The sequence below is a fragment of the Ammospiza nelsoni genome, chromosome 3, assembly GCF_027579445.1.
Source record: "Ammospiza nelsoni isolate bAmmNel1 chromosome 3, bAmmNel1.pri, whole genome shotgun sequence".
Lineage (NCBI taxonomy): Eukaryota > Metazoa > Chordata > Aves > Passeriformes > Passerellidae > Ammospiza > Ammospiza nelsoni.
Genome location: NC_080635.1, coordinates 40,069,579 through 40,091,973, shown reverse-complemented (window position 1 = coordinate 40,091,973; position 22,395 = coordinate 40,069,579). Strand labels below are relative to the sequence as shown.

Here is a 22,395-nt window from a genome sequence, read left to right as displayed (position 1 = left end):
ACCTTAAAGGTGTCTTCTGACAGGACAAGATATTAAACTCCTCTGATCTGTCACTGCAGTTGGGCTCTGACTGGATCTGAGATCACAGTTTCAGAACAGAAAGATTTCCAGATTTTAACTTCAGTGCCAAGGGAGTAGCAAGATTATCTCAAATGTTCCTATCTTGAAGATTCAGACATACCACATCTCCTTGCACCTAGGATGACTTAAAATCCTTAAACAATTGCTATGTTTGTTCATGGGGAAGCCATGCAAAGCAACGATTACAAAGTACACTTGATTCTATGGGTCATCTGCAAGCAAAGCAGAAAGCCAGCAGTGTGATCAGTAACCTATCCATTACTTTGTGTGTCTTATACTGTAAGTTGGTAAACATCAGCATCAGCTCTCAGCCAGATTATTGTTAGTACCAGGAAAGGTTCAAACATTTGGCAGGGTATCCAGTAGTGTATCAGCTAACCCAAGCATCTGCACTACCTGATCTGAGTGTATGATGCCACACAGAGAACAGCTCACAAGGCTGTTTGGTACTTCCTTGCATATGTGTTGTTTTGGCCTCAGTAAGCCAATAAAGGCTTTTACCTTTCCCTCCAAAGCTTTGCAAAAGCTCAGAGTGTTCTGTGAATCACACACACACACCTGACTACTACCAGGTACCTGCCAAGCACACTGGATAGTAGCTCATCTGTAGCTGGTTTTTGTATGCTTCAGTTTTCTAGATCAGAGACCTATGAGAGGTTGTGTCCCTAGAGAAGTGATGACTGGATCTGGGAAGGTTTGAGTCACAGCAGAAACAATTATCATGAAGCTGGATGAAGCCACTGTGTGGCTTGTGACTTGGGCTGATCTGCAGACAAATTAGAAGAGATGGGTTTCCTGAACTGAGGTGTAAGAAAGGAGATACCTTTTCCAGCTTTTGCTTCCTTGTTCCTTGTTTTTCCATCACCACTACCTGTCACTGTCAGCAATGCAGGCTTGTTGGAAGATGTTCACAGTTGAATTTTCAGAAGCACAGGATCTCTTCAAAATGTACGAAGGGCATTCATTCCCCACTGTTGAGCTCCGTTCCCTTCAGAGGCCTGCAGAAGCTGCTGCTTTGTGTCATGTCAGCTGTTTGCACCAAACAGCAGAATTGAGGTGGGGTCTCATCAAGTGGAATAGGCAAGTCCCCAAAGCAGCTCTGCATTTTGTTTTCTACCATGCTCCCAGTAGGTCTCTGTAGGACCACTTGTTTAAGATTCCTTATAACCCCTGATCTTAACCTTTCAGCAGTATTCATTCAAACATCCCACTTCTGAAGGTGAAGAAAACAAGGGTGGGAAGGAATACAGGACATTAGAGCCCTACGTTATGATCAGAGCAATCACAGAACAGGATCACATCCAGATGGTTCCTGGACACATCCACTGAGGGAGACTACACAACCTCTCGGGACAATCTGTTCCAGTGCTAGGTCGCCTGCATAGTACAGACGTTCTCGCCCGTATTCTAACTGGAACTTCCTGCGCATCATTTGAAGAGCCAGGCTCTGCTCGGTGCTTCCAAGCAATAGGACCACAGGCAACGGGCAGAAACTGATGCTAAGGAAGTTCCGCCTGTACGAGGTACCCCAGCACCAGCGTGTCCCAACGCGGTTCTACCGGGGCCCTGCGCACCCGCTGTGTTCTCTGTTCTATGTCCTATGTTCATCGCGCTCATGCAAATCACGCTGCCGTGCTAAGGTCTATTCCGCGGGCGGCGATGAAGGCGGTTCTGAAGCAGCCGTTCCTTCCTCCCGCCCCGGCGCTGCACCGCCTCTCCCCGCCGCACCGAGACACGGCCGGCACTCTGCGCAGCCGCGGCCCCGCCACCGCCCCGGGACGCGCGTCACTTCCCGCCTGGGCCGGCGGAGCGCGGCCCGGTCCCGCCCCGTCCCGGCCCCCGGCGCGGCCCTGCCCTGCGAGGGCCGGCATGGAGAAGCTGCGGCGGGTGCTGGCCGGGCAGGACGATGAGGAGCAGGGACTGACAGCGCAGGTACGGCCGGGTGAGAGCCCGCTCTCCCTTCTCCTTCCCGGCCCGGGGCCGCGCGGGTCGAGCGGCGCTGGAGCCGGGCCTGACCCGGGGTCTGTGGCTCAGGCGCTGCCGTGCTCCCCCCGCCACCTTCCCCCGTGCCCGGCCTGCGCACATGCACCCCCCGCTTCCTGGTGCCTGGCAGAGCGGGGCAGGCATCGGCAGGCAAAGGACAGACCGAAGTTTGCGGCGTGCGCCGAGCCACGGGCGGTGTGGGCAGCAGGCTCTGCCCGGAGGATGGGTTTTGGCAGTTACTCATGTGTGAAGCTTTTGGCTGTGTTGGTGGTGGCTTGGGGTCCTTTCTACAAGTTTTTCTAGTGCTTAAACAGGGAGCAGAAAACATACTGTGCTCATTTCCAGCCCGACTGAGTCTGCTATTCAGTGTAAATTGCTTCTCCATTCCCGCATGCCCTTAAATTTGCACAAACAAAGGTTTTGTTTAACAAACAAAACGTCGTTTTGACTACATTCTGCTGAAGTTACTTTTTGCTCGTTACTGCTTAAGTATGGCTCAATTGTTTTATTTCCTTCCCACTACCTTCCTCATCGCCAGCGAGTTTTTTTTTTTGTTTCGTTTTTACTGTGTTTGGAGACCATACATTCCTGAGAACTAATCTCTGGGTTGAAGCAAAGCTGAGCATGCTTACAAAGAACCATTTATTCCTTTAGCTCCCTCTTAACTCATGTGACTGCAGGTCAAAGTGCCCCACATCGAGGAATATCTTGCTCGCTACTTGCAGGGTGCTGGAGCATGGAGGAGAAGGCTGGAATGTAGCTGGGATCTGAGCTGTGGCTGACAAACCTCGGGGAACCAGCACAAACTGAGCATAGCTGCGGTGATATTAGTTCTGGCAGCTTGCTGCTGGCATGCTTCACTTGGTTTTGCACCGAGTTGCCATTTGTCTTCAAGGTTCGTGATTTTGGCTTCTGCCACAGCAAAGCACCTAAATTGTGTCCAGTGATTCTGGAAGCAGTGTAGAATCTTTGCCCTTTCACACCAGAACTGGCTGCCAGCATTTGGGAGGCGTGCTTCACCTTCTGCTCTTCTCAGGCTTATCAAAGAAATACTTACATTTCTGTTAATCTCTGTTCAGTTCCAAGAGAATTGATTATTCTGCCATCACCAGGCACATTTCACACAAGGCACATGTGTGCCTTAGTGTGACATAGTGACATAGAGTTTTCCTTTACTTGGTGCTGTGATAGTTGTTTTAAGGTGGCAACCAGTAGATAAATGCCTACATATTTAATGCTTTCTTATTTGAGCTGTATACCCTGAGGAGAGAACTCAGCTATGAATGTGTTTAGTTTATTAAATGTCAGTAATTAAACTATATAGGATTTCACTATTGCACATAATAATATTGTTACAGCCAGAAAATACTTTAAATAAGAGAAATCTGCCTATACTTAAAGCCTGTCTGGTACATGATGGAAGAAAACTTAAAAATGTATCTTTGGAGTGTCATGCTGAGATGAACCAGAAAGATCTTTAAAATAAATAAATACCCCTTGACTTTAAAAAAAAAAAAAAAAAAAACAAACCTCAAGTGTTTAGGTCAGGCAGTTTCTCAGCTGTATTTTTTCTCTCAAGGTACCAATGTGTTTGCAGAACAGTGGAAATCAAGCCTCTTTTTAGAGAGGAAATTCATATGTGACCTTCACTAAAGCTGGAGCTGAGTGGTGCTGACTATTTTTAAAGTGTGTGTATTAGAGCAAAAAAAGTATGTGCACCCATGCAGAGAGGAACACTTGGTAAGAGGTGGGGCTGTGAAACACAGTGTGAGGTTATGCACTGTGTGTGTAAAATCTTCAGCTGTTTCCATGATCTTTCTGGAGACAAGTCATGTGTTTGGCTGAAAACAAAGGCCCTCTCTGTGGAATATCGGATAGTTGTGCAATAGCCATCATATGGTTCATGTCCATAGATATCTCTGGATTCTTTCCCTTGGTTTTTGCTGAACCATTATCATGCAGTCACAAGTCATTCCTGCTAAGTAGAATACAAATCTATAATGAAAGAACTGTGTGATGGTTTAGTGAAGGCTTTCTGTACTTTCTAAACTCTTCAGATGACCAACTGTTGTCTCTTGCTGCAATTAGATCCATTATTCTAAAACTATTAAAAAAAAAAGAATTAATTACCAAAAAGATCGATAATAAATGTAGCAGTGCGATGATGTTTTCGGGGCAGCATTATGCTGTATAGTTTTATCAACACCAAAACTAATGTAAAAGCAGTCCATGTGACACATTAGATGTTGCATGAAATCTGACAGCTGCTTAAAGCACTCAATAAGATTTCAACAGAGGAATAGACCAGATATTTCTTATATTTTTATAAGAAATTGTATGTTGCGTTTCTTATATTACATTTCTTATATTTAATTTCTTATGTTACACTTCTTGTATTTTAATCTCAACTGGTGGTAGAAATACATATAAGGAGGCTTGTTAGGGAAAGATGAAAACGTATCACTATAAATATTGTTTCACTGTGGTTTAAAAACTGAATTCTGCAAATTTACTCAGCATTTCTTTGCATTTTCTCCATTACTTGGATATTTACCATTGAGAGAAGATGTAATTGTTAACTTCTAGATTAGTAAAATAAAGTGCTCCTGTTTTTCTGTTTGCCCATGTGGAAAACTGTTATAAGATCAATAATATATGGAGGGAACCTAGGTGGATGCTCAGAGCCACAAGAACTATTTATTTTTGATCAAAAGCAGCCTTGTGGATTATCATTCATACTGTTTATTGTGTTTCTGTTGTAAACTCTTCAGCAGTGATGCTGTTATTGCAAGCCTGTTCCTTATGTTTCAGAAAGTCTCCATTCCAGATTCTGGTTTCCACTTGATGTTTCCTCCTGATTTTTGGAAGTCTTGGTCATTTCTTTCCTATACTATTAGCTTGAAATAGCCTGTGAATAAAAAGCTTCTTGCCCAGGAGTTTGGCATTAAAGCTTAGAATAGAAGACTAAGGATTTCCTTTTGTTGATTTCAGTTTAATTTTTCTTTTTCTTCTTAGAAACAAGCTGATAAGCAGTATAGCAAGAAGAGTTATATTTTACAGGAGCTCCCTTGCCACCATTACTGTTGTCCACATGAACTACAGATGTGGAACATGCCTGGAAATTATTTTAGCCTCCTAAGTAAAAGCTTTTGCTTTTGCCTATGCAAATAGACTGCAGTGACAACTCTTTTTCTGAAATCTGGGATTAGCTGTATAATTTGTGTTAGACACACGAAAAGAATCTTTAGCACCTTTGCGTTGTTTCCTGCTTTTGTTGCAAGGGCAGCTTAGACTTCCTTTTTCTTAGGGTTCATAGTCTCTGTTACCTCAGGGTGTCCCATGGTCCCTGGTATAGAAATTGCTGCCTGCAGCACGTGTGGCAGGGTTCCTGCACTGTCAGGTCCTCAGCTCCTAGAGTGAGCCTGGCACTGGAGCACCAGCTGGTGTCTGGTTTACACAGCTGAACTGTGTATCTGTAACTCAACTTTTGCAGCAAGTGCTTCTCTGCAGCAGTGAAAACAGGCGTCTTGGAAAGGCAGTGAGTTCCATTGCTTCTGTGAAAGCCAAAAATAGAAATTGTAGAATACCCTGACTTGGAAGGGACCCACAAGGATCATTGAGTCCAGCTCCTGGCTCTGCACGGCACCATCCCCAAGAGTCACATCCTGTGCCTGAGAGCATTGTCCAAATGCTTCCTGAACTCTCTCAGGCTTGTGATCACTTCTCTGGGAGCCTGTTCCAGTGCCCAGCCACGCTCTGGGTGAAAAGCCTTTTTCTAATATCCAGCCTAAATCTCCTTTCACAGCTTCAGCTGTTCCCTCATGTCATGTCTCTGGTCACCACAGATAAGTGGTCAGTGTCTGCCCCTCTGCTTCCTCTCATGAGGAAGCTGTAGTGAGGCCTCCCCTCAGCCCCCTGAGGTATTAGGGACTAAGAAAATGCATTACTAGATCCCCAGTTTCAGGATTTCAAACTCTATTAAATAGGTTCAGCTTGACAACATAAATGGTGATATCATTGGGAGTGGTTGGAAGGATGAGCCTTCACTTTAATACCATTTAATGTATTTAGTCTTATTATTACACAGAATGCACTAGCAGCCCTCATGCCACAGCTTATCTTCCTGTAGTTCATGTGCATATATTGTCAGCCAGTTTTTAAGAATTAAATCCATAAAATGCATCAAACTTTTTGGGGTTTGTGGTATTTTTTGCTCCAAGCCTTTGTGTGATTCTCTTATTTCTTGTGCTGTTTGTTTGTTTGTTTTCACCTCTTAACTGTTAGGGATTTAACTGAAGATAAAGCTGTTTTCAAATTTATGTGAAGAATGAAGTTTCCTGGTAGTCACTTCAGGAGCACTGACAGATAATAAGATTAGAAGTAGAAGAGCAGTAAGTGGTAGCAATGACCTGATGCACCTGAACAAAGGATTTATCTTCATTCTTTCCCTGTTTTCTAGGCAATCTGAAATGTGTGTGCTGGATTTACTGATATTATTGGCCTATCTACACTTCATTTCTGAACACAGATGGAAAGGATTTTTACTCTTTATTTTTGTGTGTATGTGTGCTTGTGATTAGTTGTATGAATAGGTGTAACTAAAGGCATGATTGAAATGGGTATCTTCTGCTGTTCCTACTCTTCTTAAAAATGCAGGCATTCAGGACTCTGTCAAATATGATTTAAAATACTAAACCATCATTCAGTTACTGCTTTTGTCTGTTTCTTTAATGCATGCATAAGGATAAAGTGTTGGACCTAGCAAGGTAAGTTACATCTTCTGACCTTTGGGTAGTTCTGTCATCACAGCACCTTTATGTGTGTGTGCATGTTGCAGTTTTTTATTAAACTAGGTACAGATTCCTCATTTGTATAGATGTGAAATTGTTCTAAGCAGTAACCAGATTTCCTTGGTTAGCTTACCACTGCCTGAAAGAGAAATTTCTCACGAGATAAGGAGGAATATCAGACTCATTGGCTGAGGAAAGTATATAATGTATATTTGGTTAATAAGTCTTGATTCATATATCTGTTGACTAAATAACAGGAGAGCAAGTTTGCCTGTGACATCTGAACAAATAGGAAAGTTGTTTATTTAAAGTAATTTTATGTAAGCTGAAGCAGCACTTCGCTTAATAGGCCAGTTTAGAACAGAAAGTACATTTAATTGTAGTGACCTGGAGTAAGATGAAATGCATTGTTCTTACAGCGTGGGTGGAGATGAGATGAGCTGAGCCTATCTAACAAATCACTTCTGCTGAAAGGGGCCTTTCTGCCAGATACATGGCCCTGCCTCTTTCCTTACATCAGCCCTGCTGCTTTCCTGACAGCTTGCAGAGCTGGCTTGGCTCATTAGCCAAGTCATCAGAATAGAAGGAACACTAATTCTGTTCTCATGTCAGGAGTAGCTCAGCTCATTAGGTCCTGGAATCGCTCTGCAGAAGGAGGAAGTGAAATATTCCCTTTCAGCAAGTTAGCTTAGTCTGATGAGACAAACTGTGTTAATTTGCCTACACCTTCAGGAAGGTAATTGGAAGAGAAACTGGAGTTGTAATGCTTGCAGTGGATACTGGCATTAATATATGCAAGGGATCCTCTCTAGTAACAGGAGAAGGTGGTAATGTTTATAGGAACCTACAGTGTTGCACAAATGGATTAATTCCTTTGCAAATTGCTGGAAGGTCCATTCATTCTTTTAATTGGGTACAACTATTTTCAGTTGTGTGGTGGTTAAAAAAACCTTGAAAATGAAGTAGTGTTGCTTGCATGCCAGGCTGTACCTTTATGGGTTTTGGTTTTTTTGTTTGTTTGTAAATATGTTTCCATATGTTCCAGATTGATAATATGATTTTTGTGATAGGAAAGAATTAATACACAAATAACTGTTAAGCAAGGTAAAATAATTATTTCTGGCTAAAAATTATTTTGTTTGAAATTAAGGGCTTCGGTGGTAGAGAAAAAAATTGTCCTTTAGATTGTTCTAAACTGGGTGTGTAATATCCTCTTTTTCCTCTCTTCTTATGAAGGTCCTTGATGCCTCAACACTCAGCTTTGGAACTCGAGTCAGATGGTTTGCCATATGCTTTGTTGCTGGCATTTTATGTTCTTTTCTTGTAAGTAATTTTTTTTTCTTGGGCTTTATTATTGTTCTACAGTTAAACCTCATATTCCTCTATGTGTGATTCTGTGTTTGCTTTATCCTGCATTCTAAATAAACATTTTATTTAACTGGACATTAAATACATAATTGACTATTGATCTCTAAATTATGATTTTGGCCATTTTTCTTCCAATTACAGAAGTGAGCATTTTTACTGTAGCATAATACATTTTCTTACTAAAAGGTGTGAACATGACAAAATATGCTCTACTTTTGTACCTGGTGTATTAGGAAAGAGGTGCATACCCATCCTATTTTTTTTTTTCCTCTCTAATAAAAGGGAAAGAGACGGGGGAAGCTTGAAGGGTTTTTAAAGGCTGGAGAAACTACAAGTGTAGCATGTCACACTCAACAAATCAGTGGGTGTGGTTGTGTGTTGACACTTGAAAAACCTGCTGCACTCCTGGTGGTTTTACAGTCAGCAAATCATGTGTTCATTCCTGAGCTTTAGGGGCTGGCAGGAGTCTGCAGCCTGCACTTAAGAGCTGAGATCTATTAATTGCTTGGCTCTGTCAAAATCTGACACAGGTAACTTGCACAAGAAGGCAGTTTTTCAGCTGCATGGAAACTCCCAGAAACAGCTGCAAAAACATTGGGGAAGTCCTCTTCTTTTCCTCCTTCTCTTTTTTCCCTCCTCTCCCTTTTCCTTCCCCTCCCTTCCTCCCTCTTTTCCTTTCTTTTCACCACAGATTTCTACTGAAATTGCAATTGAGTTAGAATGCAGTTGCTTTTTCGTTTGGTTGGGTTTTTTCAGGACGCAGTGTGCAGATCACAGTTTGTTTTGCTTCTAGTGGAGGCTTTCTTTAGGCTCTGACAGGCTGCGAAAGTTGGGTCTGTACAGCCTGGAGAAGACAATGTTGTGTAGAAACCTCATAGCAGCCTTCCAGTTTCTGAAGGGGGTCTGCAGGGAGGCCAGGAAGGGGCTCTTTGTTAGGAACTGTGGTGATAGGACAAGGAGTAATTGGGAACAGGGATATTTAGGTTAGATGTAAGGAAGAAATTCTTTATTGTGAAGCACTAGAACAGTTTGTCCAGAGAAGCTGTGGATGCCCCATCCCTGGCACTGTTCAAAGCCAAGCTGAATGGGGCTTTGAGCAGCCTGGTCTAGTGGGAGGTTTTTTCTAGGTGGTCTTTCATTTCCCTTTCCTATGATTCCTTTTCTCCCTGATCATCACAGGGAGCTGTGATCAGCAGAAGGCTTCAGATTTTTTTAAGTTCAGTGAAAAGAAGAGATCTGGAAGAGTACTAAAATGTTTCTGTTCAGCCTCAGTGTGTATTTAAGCTGCAAGTCTAAATGGTTGATTGGAGGAGAAAGGAAATGGTGAATATTAGTGCAGCTTTATGACATTTTATCTTGTGTGCAGAGGTGTAGGATGTACAGTGGGGCATTGTAACAAAAGTGGAAGTGTCGTGAAATAGGATGTAAGCAGTACAAATAAATGTGTTCAGTAATATAAATGAACTGCCTAGTTGTAAAAATATCCAGCAATCCATTGAACCAACACATTGTTTGCCAGCAGGTGGCAATAGAAGTGTGCTGGGGAGTGATTGCTGCAACTCAGAGAACAGTGTGCTCTGCTAGTGTATACCAGAATTGTGTTCTTCTTGTAGTATGAAATTGTATTTATAGACTATAAAATCTAAATAAATTGAATTAACTAATTGTAAACTTGCCAATAACCTGTCTTTTATAGGGAACAGCATTGCTATGGCTCCCAAAGGGCATCAAACTTTTTGCAGTGTTCTACACCCTGGGAAATATTGCTGCTCTTGCCAGGTATAATTTCTTAGTTATTTGTTTTAGAAAAGTACCTTCCTTTTCAGCTACATTTCCATTTGCTTTTACTCTAGAGTGCTATGTTGTGTGTAAACAGCATTGTTTTATATTGAATGCTAATAACAAAAACTTGTTTGTTTTACAATTTTGTTGTTTATCAGTTACCTTACACAACTGTTTGTGGCCACATCACAGCTGGTGTCTGGAGTATGAATAACCAATTGCTAGCTAAATGTTATGTACTTTTTACATCCAAGTCCTTCTGCCAGGTACAGAAGTACCTCAGGTTCAGGAGCAAGCTGGTAGTCTGCCCTCTGTGTGGATACTTTGTTACTGGAAGGAGCTTTTTGCTTTTAACAGAGAGATGATCCTGTTTCCAAGAAAACTTTCCAAAAGGAAACATTCAGGAAATCCTTGTTTTGACTGTAAGGCTGAAAGCAGAATCTAACGTTTGCTCATAGTGTATTTTTAAACACTCTGATTCTTTGAAATGTTCCACATAGCAGTCCTAAAAGATTTGCCTCTAAAAGGGGCCCTCTTAAGATTGAAAACTTTGCTTTCACAGTTTGAAAGATGCATAAGAAACATAATGTCCCTAAGGTATTTTCAATTTCTGTTTTTCCTCCTTCTCTTATTATCTTAGTGTAGTCGAGGCATGGTCATAGGACTCACACCCCAAGTCTGGTCTTGACTTTCATGGACTCTGACTTTAGTCAAGTAACTTAACTTTTGAGTCAAAGCATTGTTAATCTGTTAGAACTCATGTAATGTGACATTAACATCTGAGAAATGTGAAGGTGCTGCTTTTCCCCAACAAATATGTTAGGAGACAATAATGTCTATACTGACATTGAGTCTCAATTGTAGAACTATTCCATCTCTTTCTAAAACAAGACAAAAAGTGAATGCTGGAGCTAGGCAAAGCTAAGTTTTTGCCTTTCTCTCCCTTAGCTTACTCTTTATTCTTTGGTTTAGGTTTGGGGTGAGTTTTTTTGGTTGTGTTGTTTTTACCTGGTACTTTGAGTGTGTTTTCACTTCTTCAAATTAAATGAGCATTTTAGAAACTTACTACTAATGAAGTCTAATTGAGTTAAGAGGAAAGTTTTTCCAGACTAGTATTTCTTCCAGGAGAATGCTGAAAAACTTTAGTCTGCACTCCAGCTAAAATTAGAAGAAAGAGGAGGCCCATTTTTCATTCAGTACTCCTTTTGGATATAAAAAACAGGCAGCTGTGTTCTAAGAACAGTAGGAGATGACAATGAAGTCCCAAATTGACAAGCAGATTTAAACTTTTCCAGGCTTCTTTGCAAGTCTGTATTTAAAGCAAATGCAGTCACCACTCTTACTAGCCTGGTTAGTCCCCTCTAGCTTGTTTTTACTATTGTTCTCTAACCATGCATGTGAAAACAATGATACTTACTTGATTGTTCTCAGGGATGATGAGTGTGTCTCTACAGAATGATGTATCTAAAAGAATTATTCTGTTTAATTGGAGGATGTCTAGAATTTATTTCCAGCCTTTTTTTCTGCTTCATATGGAATCTCTTCTCGTCTCTGGTGCAGCTCTTGTGATGTCAGTCTTCTCAATATGAATCAGATTACAAACAATGAATTTTGCTTTCTATATTTTTTTTCTGCCTACTTTATGTGGCCAAAATGTGATTCCTTTTTAGCACTTCATTTTCCTCATCACTACCCTTCCAGTAGCTAATATTTTCTTCGAGTTCTTCATGTCCCCCTTTTTTTGGTCTTAATTTAATTTTATGGCTCAGCAGACAAGATGAAAAAATACTGAGAAGAAATTAGTTTGGATTGCAGTGAATATAAAACTTTTCTTTTTCTATTGAATTGTGAAAAACTTTTTTTTTTTCATTTAATATGGACATTTGAAGTCTGTCTCCATAAGATAAAAAATGTGAAGGAGATACATGTGCAGAGTTGCTGGTAGGAGAACATTTGGATGTAGAAGATTGAGTTTTATTTGCTGCCTGGAATGTGGATTCCCATAGTTCTTCTGTCATAGAAGGCTTAATATTGGTTTCAGGAGGAAACTCTATCAAATTCTTTCCTGCTTCATTTCATATAAAAAAAGAATTACTAGAAAAGGAGTTAGACTAGGTTTTCTGCTCTGTAGTAAAGCATTCAGACCACCACAAGATTACAGGCATTTGAACTCTCTCATTAAATTGTTGTGTTTTCTACAAAGCAGAATGACAAGGAAGAAAGAGACTCATCTCAAATATTTGAAGCCAGAGAAATACTCCTGAGTTTGTGAACTCTTAGTTCAGCTGGCATTTCTTTGCATAAAAGGTACAGCATGTGGTGTTGCTGATGATTTTCATTCTCCCTACTAGTTAACTACAGAGTAGAAAAAAGCAGGAGGATTAATACAAACTACTGAACTTTTTCTGCCTTTTTGCTTGCTGAGTTTAACTAAAAGAGTTAGAACTTCCCTGTAATCTTGATTGTAGCTCCTTGCATTCTGCCTGGGTTAAAGTGTGTATTATTAAACAAAAATTTTCTATAGCAGGTTGGTCTTTGTAATCTTGACATTATTTTGGCAAGTCGGTTGTTATAAAAACTTCAACACAAAATTCACTAGACTTCAACTTGATAAATCTGCTATACTTAAAATGTTTTGTTTTGGTAATGTAAAAAGCTCTAACCACTATATTTGTTCCCATTATGTTTCCTGAAATCGTGGATATGATCTCATTTACTTCTGCAGTTGAGTTTGCTCATCATTTTTTTTCCTTCTTTTTTTTTCTATTATGGTACTTGCCATCTTAAAATAACAATCAAAACATCTTTGACCACCCACCCATCTCTAAATTCATGTAGAGCTACTTATAGTCATAGTTCAATCTCCCCCCATTTAGTATCTCTTAACATGGTTTATATTTAACTGTAACTGCACTGCTTTCTTAATCGCCTTTATTTATAAATGGCATTCAGCGCCATCAAGCAGATTATTAGTTGAAATGTGTTTTTTCTTATTTGATGGAAGAGTTCATAAAAACTGATTTGCTTCAAAGCTCTTCTGTTATTCCTTAAGTATATCCTTGTCACACTCTGTCCTCTCTTATCTCAACCAATATAAGTATTCTTGTATTTGCCTGTTACTTTTTTTTTTCACTATGGTAATATTTTGGAAAGAATTTCGTGACCAATGGTGACTCATAGACTGTTTCCAGGGCTAAATTCATGGAGTATTTCACCTTCTGTTCTAGTTAGTCTCTGTTGCTAAGCACTGAAATATCTTTTTTTAAAACCTTTGTAGTCATCTATCTGTTGGAAAACTGGTTAATTACCTACTGTCTTTTAGAAAGAGTTATTTGAAAATGATTTACAATTTGTTTTGGTTTTTTATCTCCTATTAGTACATGTTTCCTGATGGGGCCACTGAAGCAACTGAAAACAATGTTTGATCCGAAACGACTAATAGCTACGATTGTGATGTTGGTAAATATACTATCCTTCTTTCCTTTTCTTAAAAAGTTTTCCTTTAGCTTCAAAGCTAAATTTGATGCTTTTCTAAAGGGAGGTTATTTCTCAGTCTGCCTCTTCCTTCTGCAGAGAAATGACAGTCAAGCTGTTAAGCTCTGTATGTCACAAAGATCATCTAGCTCCTTTCTCTGAACATGTATGTTTTTGTTCTTTATGATTTTTTTAATTAATCATTTGGAGTAAAATATTCCTTATGAAATCTTTCTTAGTAAATGATAATGGCAGGTTAATTATTTTTAATTTATTTTCTAAAATATTTTCTTCAAGAATAAGGGGAGAGACTTTTTTAGCTACTGTGGAAAGTCAGTGACCACCAAGTGTAACTTGACAGTTGTTTTTTGGCTGCAGCTGGTTTGTAAAGGTCAGTGGTTCGGCACTTTCAAAGCAATGGAGAAAATTAATTATTTCCCCAAAGTCTGGGAGGCCACATGTTCAGCTTTGAGATTCTCCATTGTGACATCCTTGGCTCCTTTACTTCCATGACCATAATTTCTTCTTCCAGGAGGATGGAAAAAACCTTCTCCCCAGTATCAGAATTCCTATCCCTATATTAAGGATAGGAATCTCTATATTAGGTAGTTAAAATAAATTTCTCCCCTTGCTGCTTCTCTGTTTAATACTTTTCTCTCTTGCTCCTATGATTTGTTTCAACTTTGATTTTTGAAATGTAGTTGGCTTTCCTATTCTCTCTATCATATAACTTGTTTTTCTAGTTTAGTGAGTAAGAAAGTCTTCATAAATTCTTTCTGGATGGCTGTCATACGGAGGTTGTATGTTTTTTATCTCTCACACCCACATGAAAAATAGTTATAATCTCTTTTGAGAAGCTTACATTTGCCCCTGTCTTTTGGGGAAGTCACTTGATCATTGCTTGGACTTTGCTTTGTTCTGCAGAGGTTTGTTTTGTTTTGTTTGAGTGTTCTTGTTTTGTTCTGTCACTATTTCCAACTCATACCAAGTTACAAGTCCTAGGAAGGGTATGTTTGTAGGAGTGAATTAAAAACGTCCAAGAATATCTCCAGTTCTGCTAGAGTCTGTGTTTGCTGAGCATAAATTCTTTAACATTTTACAGCTGTGGGCTTTTTCCAATGAAGCTGAGAGCCTAGGCCAGACTCTTAGAGCAGCAGGCACAAAAATCATTTTGCTCTGATGATCCTGTCATCCACTGTGCTCAGACATGGTGACAAAGGGAATAACTTTGAAGGCTGTAAAAACAAAACACATTGGGGAAATGGAAGGAGAGCAGAGAGCAGAGCACACACATCAGAGACCTACCTCTGCAGAGAGGCTACCAGCAAAGTTGGGAAAATGAGAATGAAAGGTTTCATCTAATAGTGAGTGTGAGCATTGGATGAGAGCCAAGACTTTCAGTATGGAAATTTGAGTAAAACACAGAAGAACTGGTAAATTTCAAGTTTTGAAAACTGTGGATGAATTTGACTGTTTTAATCCCCATGCTAGAATTGTGAGCAGTTCAGGAGTCACAGACGTGTTTGGAAAAGTTCAAGCATGTGTTACTTTTCTTCCTTTCAATAAAACACCAACAAATTTTTTTTCAAGTGAAAATTGATTTGTGGTTTTGTTCTGCTTTTTACTATGTGTAATGAAAAATGGAGGGAGCCAGATAAGATCTAGTGGAAAAGTTCTAAGTGATGGTTAAGCTTGCACAAATTGTATGATTATTTGGCATAGTAAACTATATAATTGTAATGTTCCATCCAAAGTGTTTAAGTACCTTGAACAAAGCTTCATGTGAGCTTTTTCACTGTACCTGAGGCAGCTGCTCCCTAGTGGACTCTTCATTAGTGTCAGAAGATGAAAAAGCACTGGCAGATGAGGCATAGCCTGTATTTGCCAGATCCTGTAATTGAGAATGGATATTTTTAATAAAGGGTTGTTGGTAGTGATGCACACATCTTTCTTGTCAGAGACAGGTGTTATGAATACCAGGTTCAAAATGATGGTATGTACTGGAATAAGAGAGTAGCAGTTACCAGGCTTCTTGATTCCTTTCAGTAAAGCTTTGTCATCTAAGCCCACCTCTTAATAGAACCAACAAATATGTGTGCACACACCAGCTTATACTCCTGCTGGTTCCTCAGCTCAACTCCTGCCTTGTCTTCCTTTCAAGACTTGTCCCAGCCCTTCTGGCCATGTATACTTCATGTGTGCTACTCATACTGTGCTTTGAAAAACACCATGGAGTTCATCATACAGTCACTGTGAGACAGCCTTTGTTTCATAAGTCAGTTTTAAAGTGCTGATTGCCCATTGAAAACATGGGAGTGATTACTGTACTTTCTTCATTGTGTATTTGAGTATTCATTCTTTTTTTTCTTTCTCTCCTTCTCACCCCAGCTTTGCCTAATATTGACTCTGTGTGCTGTATTCTGGGTAAGTGAGAATACTTTTTTTTCTAAAAAGCAATCTCAGTCAGTTAGTTTATTAATTGTATTGTAGCTTTAAGATACAGTTCAGGGGTGAAGGAAAGGTGAACCTGTGTGTGGTGTTTTTGTTGTTGGCTGCAGTTGAGCTCAGGTGGAGTGATGAGCCTGCTGGCTGTAAAAGCAAGTGCATCCTTCCACTTGCATGTGATGTAGATGAGAATGCAAAATCTAGAGCATTGGGTTCAGTCTGCAAACCTCTAGAATAAAAACTAAGAAAACCAAGCTCAAATATTGTTTTGTTTCAGTGATGCATACTTATGTCAGAAAATACCAGACAGTGTATAGCTGCCTGCAAAAGCCATGGATACAGAATATTAAGCTGGTTAAGATAGCGGAAAAGAACCAGAAGTATCTGCAGGCATCTTGGTTGAAAACTAACTGTAGTTGCATTCCACAGAAGTAAAATATCTCACTGGAATGAACTTCCATATTTGCAGAAGTACAGTGATGTGAGTGAGTGTTAACACTGATATTGTTAGGTGTTTCCAAAGCTAGAAAAGGTTTACATAACATGGTGCTAATGGAGTTGTGAATAAAATGAATAAGAGTTGTTGGGAAAGAAACAGCAAACTAAGACAAGGAGATTTAGGCATTGTCAGTCACCTCTATTCTTGATTGATCAGTCTGTGCCAAATGTCAGTATAGACTGGTGTGGTGCAAAATGAACTAATTTGCAGTATTTGCTTTATTTTTGTTTAGTGGAACAAGAAAGGTTTGGCGATGTTATTCTGCATATTGCAGTTCTTGGCAATGACCTGGTAAGATTCTTAAAATTCCTTTGAATTTCTTCTCCCTGCCCCTACACCCTCATGATTATAAACCTATATATATATGATTCACATATAAGTGTGCCCAAATGCTAGCCTCAATCTGTTTTTTCTCAGCTAGGTTGTGTAACTCCAGCAAAATCTATATTCAATCGTCTTGCAAAAATGGTGATTTGAAGTATATTCTGCAATGTGTGAACTTATCTGAAGCCTTATGAAAGGAATATATATGCAAAAAAAATTCGTCCTCCTTTTTCTGCATTGTAGAAGTATACTCTTCTCTTTTTTGAATTCTAACTAGTTTTTTGTTTTTGAAATGAAAGAAACTAAAAAACATTTTCATAGGGTGCGTCCTGCCCCAGGAATATACTGGGTAAAGAGTGGGTGGATGTGAGAGGGTGAATTTAGTGCAGCAGGTGCTGTGATGACCAGGAGCTTGGGGGCTGGGTTTGGCAGTGTGTGAGTGCAGTCAGGTGAATGCTTGCAAGCCTGGCAGAAGTTCTGGAAGTTACTGCCTTTTCCACAGAGATACACACTTGATGTCCTTGTCCCAGGTGAATTTCTTGGTGTCCTTGTCCCAAATGCTCATTCCCAGGCAGCCCAAGGTGAGCACAGACCACAGTTCTTGCTTGAACTTGCCCTGAGTACACAGAGTCTGTACTGAACATGGGTCTGAGGACAAGGAACCATTTGTTCAGGGACTGCTGGGCATGGTGCTAGATAGAGGAAAGGCAGCTAGCTCAGACTGTGCTCTGTGTGTTTGCAGCAGACAGTTCACATTTGTTAACTGTCCTGGGGTTTGATCAGGCTGGGCATGAGAACACAACACTGCCTGGAGGCTTGTGAGAAACCAGTTTCAGAGAATAATAGAATTGTCAGCTGTCTGAGTGTCACAGTTGTGGAATATTATTCATCCTACAGCATGTATCTGTATTTAGTTACATAAATAATATGATTAGATGTATATTTGCACAGTAATTTAGATTGTCTTTTCAACTGGAAGAAGTTGTCTCTATCATCTTGAGCACCATTTTCACACAAATTTTCTATCCCTTTTTGATTTGGCAATAGCAAATCTGTTTTTTAAGTTCATGTGCAATGGAAGTTATGAACTACATTAAAATCAAGACAAAAACCCAACCAAAGAAAAAGTAAACCACCAAATCCATGTCACTGTTTAGTTCTTGTCCAAACATGTCCTCTTTTTTCAGGTAAGCATTAAATTGAATAGGTCATCTTGTTTAAAATTTTGTTACAACAGTTGCTTTTATTAATGCTGGCCTAAAGTGAAATAATTTGGTTCTAGGAGAGAAATGAGCAGTCTGCAAATATACTTTTCTTCTCTTTTTTTCAGGTATAGTCTGTCTTATATTCCTTTTGCAAGGTGAGTCTGCATGATAATTTCCATCTTAACAAAAGTTAGTTACCTTTAGGCTGGGGAAAGGCATAAAGTACTTTATGTGTGTGGAAAAATATAACTTTTTAATTTTTAGAAAATGGCATAGCTGAACTTAAAATTCATGTTTAATATAAGCTTTAAATAGAAGTACAATACATAGTAATTTCTCAAGTTTCCACCACTGAAAATGAATCAAGGTTTTGTTTAAATAATGTCTCTAATGATTTAACAATACAGTGATGCAGTAGTCACTTTTCTGGTACTAAAATTAAAGGTAACTTATGGATCTGAGATCCTAGTTAAAAGCAAACAAGCAACATAGTGACAGCTTCTGTTTCTATTTCTGAATTCCTCCATCATTTTTAGGAGGGGCAAAGGCCCTCCTAAAATAAATGCTTTATTTTCATTTTGGCAAGCTCCTCTCTTTTCTTTCATTCTGGTGTGTACAAAAAGGGAATGAAAGCAGACCAAACACAGTGAAAACACATGCAAGTAATCAAATGTAAGAATCTGTTTTTTCTATGATTCATGTAAAATGCAGTTTGGTCTTCTTGACAGTGGTTTTTTTTTAAAAATTTAACACTTCCATATCATTTAATGAGGCTTGCTGTTCTAGAGGTGTGAGGGAAAAGAATACAAAGCATTGTCTGTCCCTTTCATCTGGTATTTTCCCATAGCATCACCAAAAAAAATTTTTTTAAGTTTTTTAAAGCTTCAGATTTCATCTAGGAAGGATTTTTTTAAGACAGTTGTTGTTAATTACAGTGAATAAAATAACTGAGCTCCGGCTTCAAACTGTCATTTTACTATTTCTGACAATTCAGATTAACCCAGACAAAAGTAGTATTCTGAATTCTTATAGGTCCAGTGGCCATGAGACAGTCTCTGGAGGCTCATTCCTTTTTTTGGTCTTTTTTCTTTTTTTATGGCTTTCTCTGTAGAGGAAGCAAGTTGAGCTTCAGGGCTCTCTGACTTTTTCTTCCCTATCAACAATACTTCTAAGTTCTGGGCAGAAAAACATTAGGTTATATGCATCAGTTAATTTCTTTGGATTTATTTATCTATTAGATTTTATGAGCCGAAGAACTGAATTATAGAGACTGCTTTTAGTAATACCGTGATTTCTTTAGGGATTACTGAGTTATTTGCTCATGTGGAGTGATATGATAAATTTATTATATAGACTGCCTTTCTTATGGGAACAATGATCTAAACCATGCTAAATGCCAGAGAATAGTATTATGTCATTTGTTTAAAGTATGCATTTCTCTTGATTTCATGAAATTATTATTCCTTGGTTTAACTCTTTTCATGGTTTTCTCTTCAGAACATTTTACTTGTTCACCGGTTTGTTGGGGTGGGGGTTGTTGGTTTCTGTTTGTTTCTTCCTAAATTAATGCTTGCTGTCCTGTTGGCCTGGCAACAAAAAGCCCCACCAAACCAAACCCATATTGAAACAACAACAAATGCAACAAAACCAAAACCCATATAGCTAAGTGACTTTAAAGAGTGATGATAGTATGTTTCTTTATTTTTTTTTGAAACTGACTAGTAACAGAATAAAAATTCCACTCTTTATTAAGTTGGTTACTTTTCTGTGAAAAGGAAAAATAATGGAGACTAAAGGGAAGATCTGAGTGTAACAGTCAGAAAACAGTTTATTGTTGATTGAAAAAAAGGAACCCTCCAGAACTTCCAAACCTTAAGGCTGAACCAGCTCTCTCCATCCTGCACTGTCAGTGCATAATTCCAGCCCTTCAGGCTGTGCTTTATTTCCTGCACTGTGACGGTCCAGCCCCGATGTGGCTTGGAGCCCTGGCAGCTGTGCCCTGCTGGGGACTGGGCGCTCCTCAGCTGAGCCCTTGCTGGGCAGCCTTTGTGAAATCGGGCTCTGCCCTTTGCTCAGCCTCCCAGAGAGCTGCAGAGCACCTCCCAGCCCTGTGCCTGCGGTTCAGCATGGCCTGCAATGCAAACAGCACGGAAACCCTGGCACCGACCTGGCCTGAGCCTGGCCTTTAGCTGGTGGTGGAGTCACTCACAGATCCTGCATTTGATCAGCTCTTGATATGTCTTTAGTTTCTGCCGTATTGTAATTTTAAACAGGTAGTGGTTTAGATGTTTATAAGCAAAATAACAAATCCTAACTGACTTTTTTTTTCTTTTTTAAAGGGATGCTGTGATTAAATGCTTCTCATCCTGTCTAGGGTAAATTAAAACCAGGAACCACTGTCCACTTTAAAAGGCAACTTTTTTCCTCTGTAAATTTTACTCAAAAAACTCTATACTTTGCCACTTCTGAAAATACCCAGTAGCAGCAGAGTATTTTCCTTGCCTTTTACACTTGGGAGATTAAATAATTTTTACTAGAAACAGTTTTTTAAATAAATTTGGAGAATTATTTGTGTTTACCCTGGAACTTCCAGGCTTTTTTCTAACAAGAAAGTACATTTAAGTACTTCATACAGAGTGGTCTTAACACTACTTTGTATCCAGTAACAGTTTATTCCCCAGTGGAGGCAAGTTACTAAGGCCTGGGTAGTGTGCATAAAGGTTTCATTTACAGTTCTGTCTAAAACTTGCAATGTGCCATCTATGTTTGTATATTATCCATTGTATGCTTTTCCAAAGAGAGTTTTATAAACATTGTAAAGATTTGGAAGGTTTGTAATTAACTGCTCCTTTGAAATGTCTATACATGTGCCTTGTGGAAAAAACTTAATGAGAATGTGAAAGGAATGTTTAAAACCTGTTGGATTTTATTAAAAAGTTGTATTTTAAATTTTTTTTTTTTTTATTTCATACCTAAATACTTTTTACTACAAGAACTTATGACTAATGTATAAATGGGACTTGTGAAATAAATTCATTTTAAAAGTGCCTTATACATTATTATTTAGGAATCAGCTATAGAGGGCTGAAAATTTCAGCATTACTCTTGAATAAAAATGAAAATACAAATGTTTGTATATGACTATATCCAAATTTGTTTGATAGATTTTCAGAAGTGACCTTAAAGCTGCTTTTAGTATGTAGACAGACTGTTCATTCTGACTTAATCTGGTAATAGATTGAAGTACTGTAACACTTTGCCTGGCTCCAGTAAGAGATTCTCATTTCTGATTTTTCAGCTACAAATTCTCCAGTTATTCTGGAGCAAAGTTAAATCTTTAATGTTTGGTTGATATTATATTGCAGGAGGTTCTTTTTTGCACAGGATGGATATGCTTATATATGTGTGTTCAAAACTGAGTTGGTTTGGATTTTTTCTTCTGTTCATCCACAAATCTAGAAGAAGGAATTGCTTTGAAAAGATGTGATCTGCAGTGTCAGGAAGGAGAAAACCTCAGTGTTTTCAGTATTCAAAGTTCAGGCTAAAGAGACAAATTGAGGTACAGTATGTTCCTGTTGAGTATCAGTTCATGTTGCAAAATATAGAAACAACTTTTGGGGAAGCTGTGTACAGGGTGATTGCATTACTTTGCAGCTAGACTTCCAACTAAGCCACGCCCTTTAACTGGTTAGTAACAATAAATTGCCAGGGAGGCATCGTCCCTGCTGGTGACAGCCAGGGGCAGGTAGTCCTGGCCTCACAGCAGGGCTTGCTAGAGCTGTGTGATGTAGGGACAGCTATTCCAGCTCTGCCCACGGCCCTTGGGTGAATTTTTGGCTCCGTTTAGTTTTCAGCTTGCATTGAAGAGGAAGCAGGATGTGTGTGGGCAGTGATGGGCATCATCCTGGAAGTGACTGCCCCTTCCCCAGTCGCTGCTGCTGACCTCAGCTGACTGGAAAGATCCCGTCCCATCCTGTCCCATCCCATCTCTTGTGCCAGGCTTTCATTTGCTCCAGAGCTGGTTTTGCCCATCACCCACCCGTTCTGGTGGTACACAATCACCTTCACTGTAGTCTTTAATTAGAGTTACGTTGGTTATTCAAAATTTATTTATTTATTTATCCACTGTGGTAAATGATGAAGTTACCATTCATGTGTTAACACTTAGATCAGCAGGAGAGAATGGGTTCAAGAACCAAAATCTCCATGTACTGGTATGCTTCCATATGCACTTTGGTCTGTGTAGTTACATCATGTGCCTTCCTTGTTTTTTTTTCTCTCCTGAACATTTAAGGGTTTACTTCCTCCATCTGCATACAGAGCACACACTCTGTGTTGTTTTGCCTGTATCTTTTGCTCCTTCGCATCCTTTGTTTACTGTGTATGAGTATTCCAAGAGCTCACAGTTGGGGAATCTTCACAGTATAGTAATAACCATGATGAT

At 39.4% G+C, this 22,395-nt stretch overlaps 1 protein-coding gene across 1 annotated transcript; it reads left to right on the top strand.

The window, feature by feature from the left end:
- Positions 1-1,894: 1,894 nt before the first annotated feature.
- SFT2D1 (SFT2 domain containing 1) lies at positions 1,895-21,083 on the top strand. Its single transcript, XM_059467997.1, has 8 exons — positions 1,895-2,013; positions 8,091-8,177; positions 9,919-10,001; positions 13,382-13,463; positions 15,867-15,902; positions 16,655-16,713; positions 18,077-18,106; positions 20,291-21,083. Exons 1-8 carry the CDS (start codon positions 1,951-1,953, stop codon positions 20,328-20,330), a joined length of 480 nt encoding a protein of 159 aa, XP_059323980.1. The 5' UTR covers positions 1,895-1,950; the 3' UTR covers positions 20,331-21,083.
- The last annotated feature ends 1,312 nt before the right edge of the window (positions 21,084-22,395 follow it).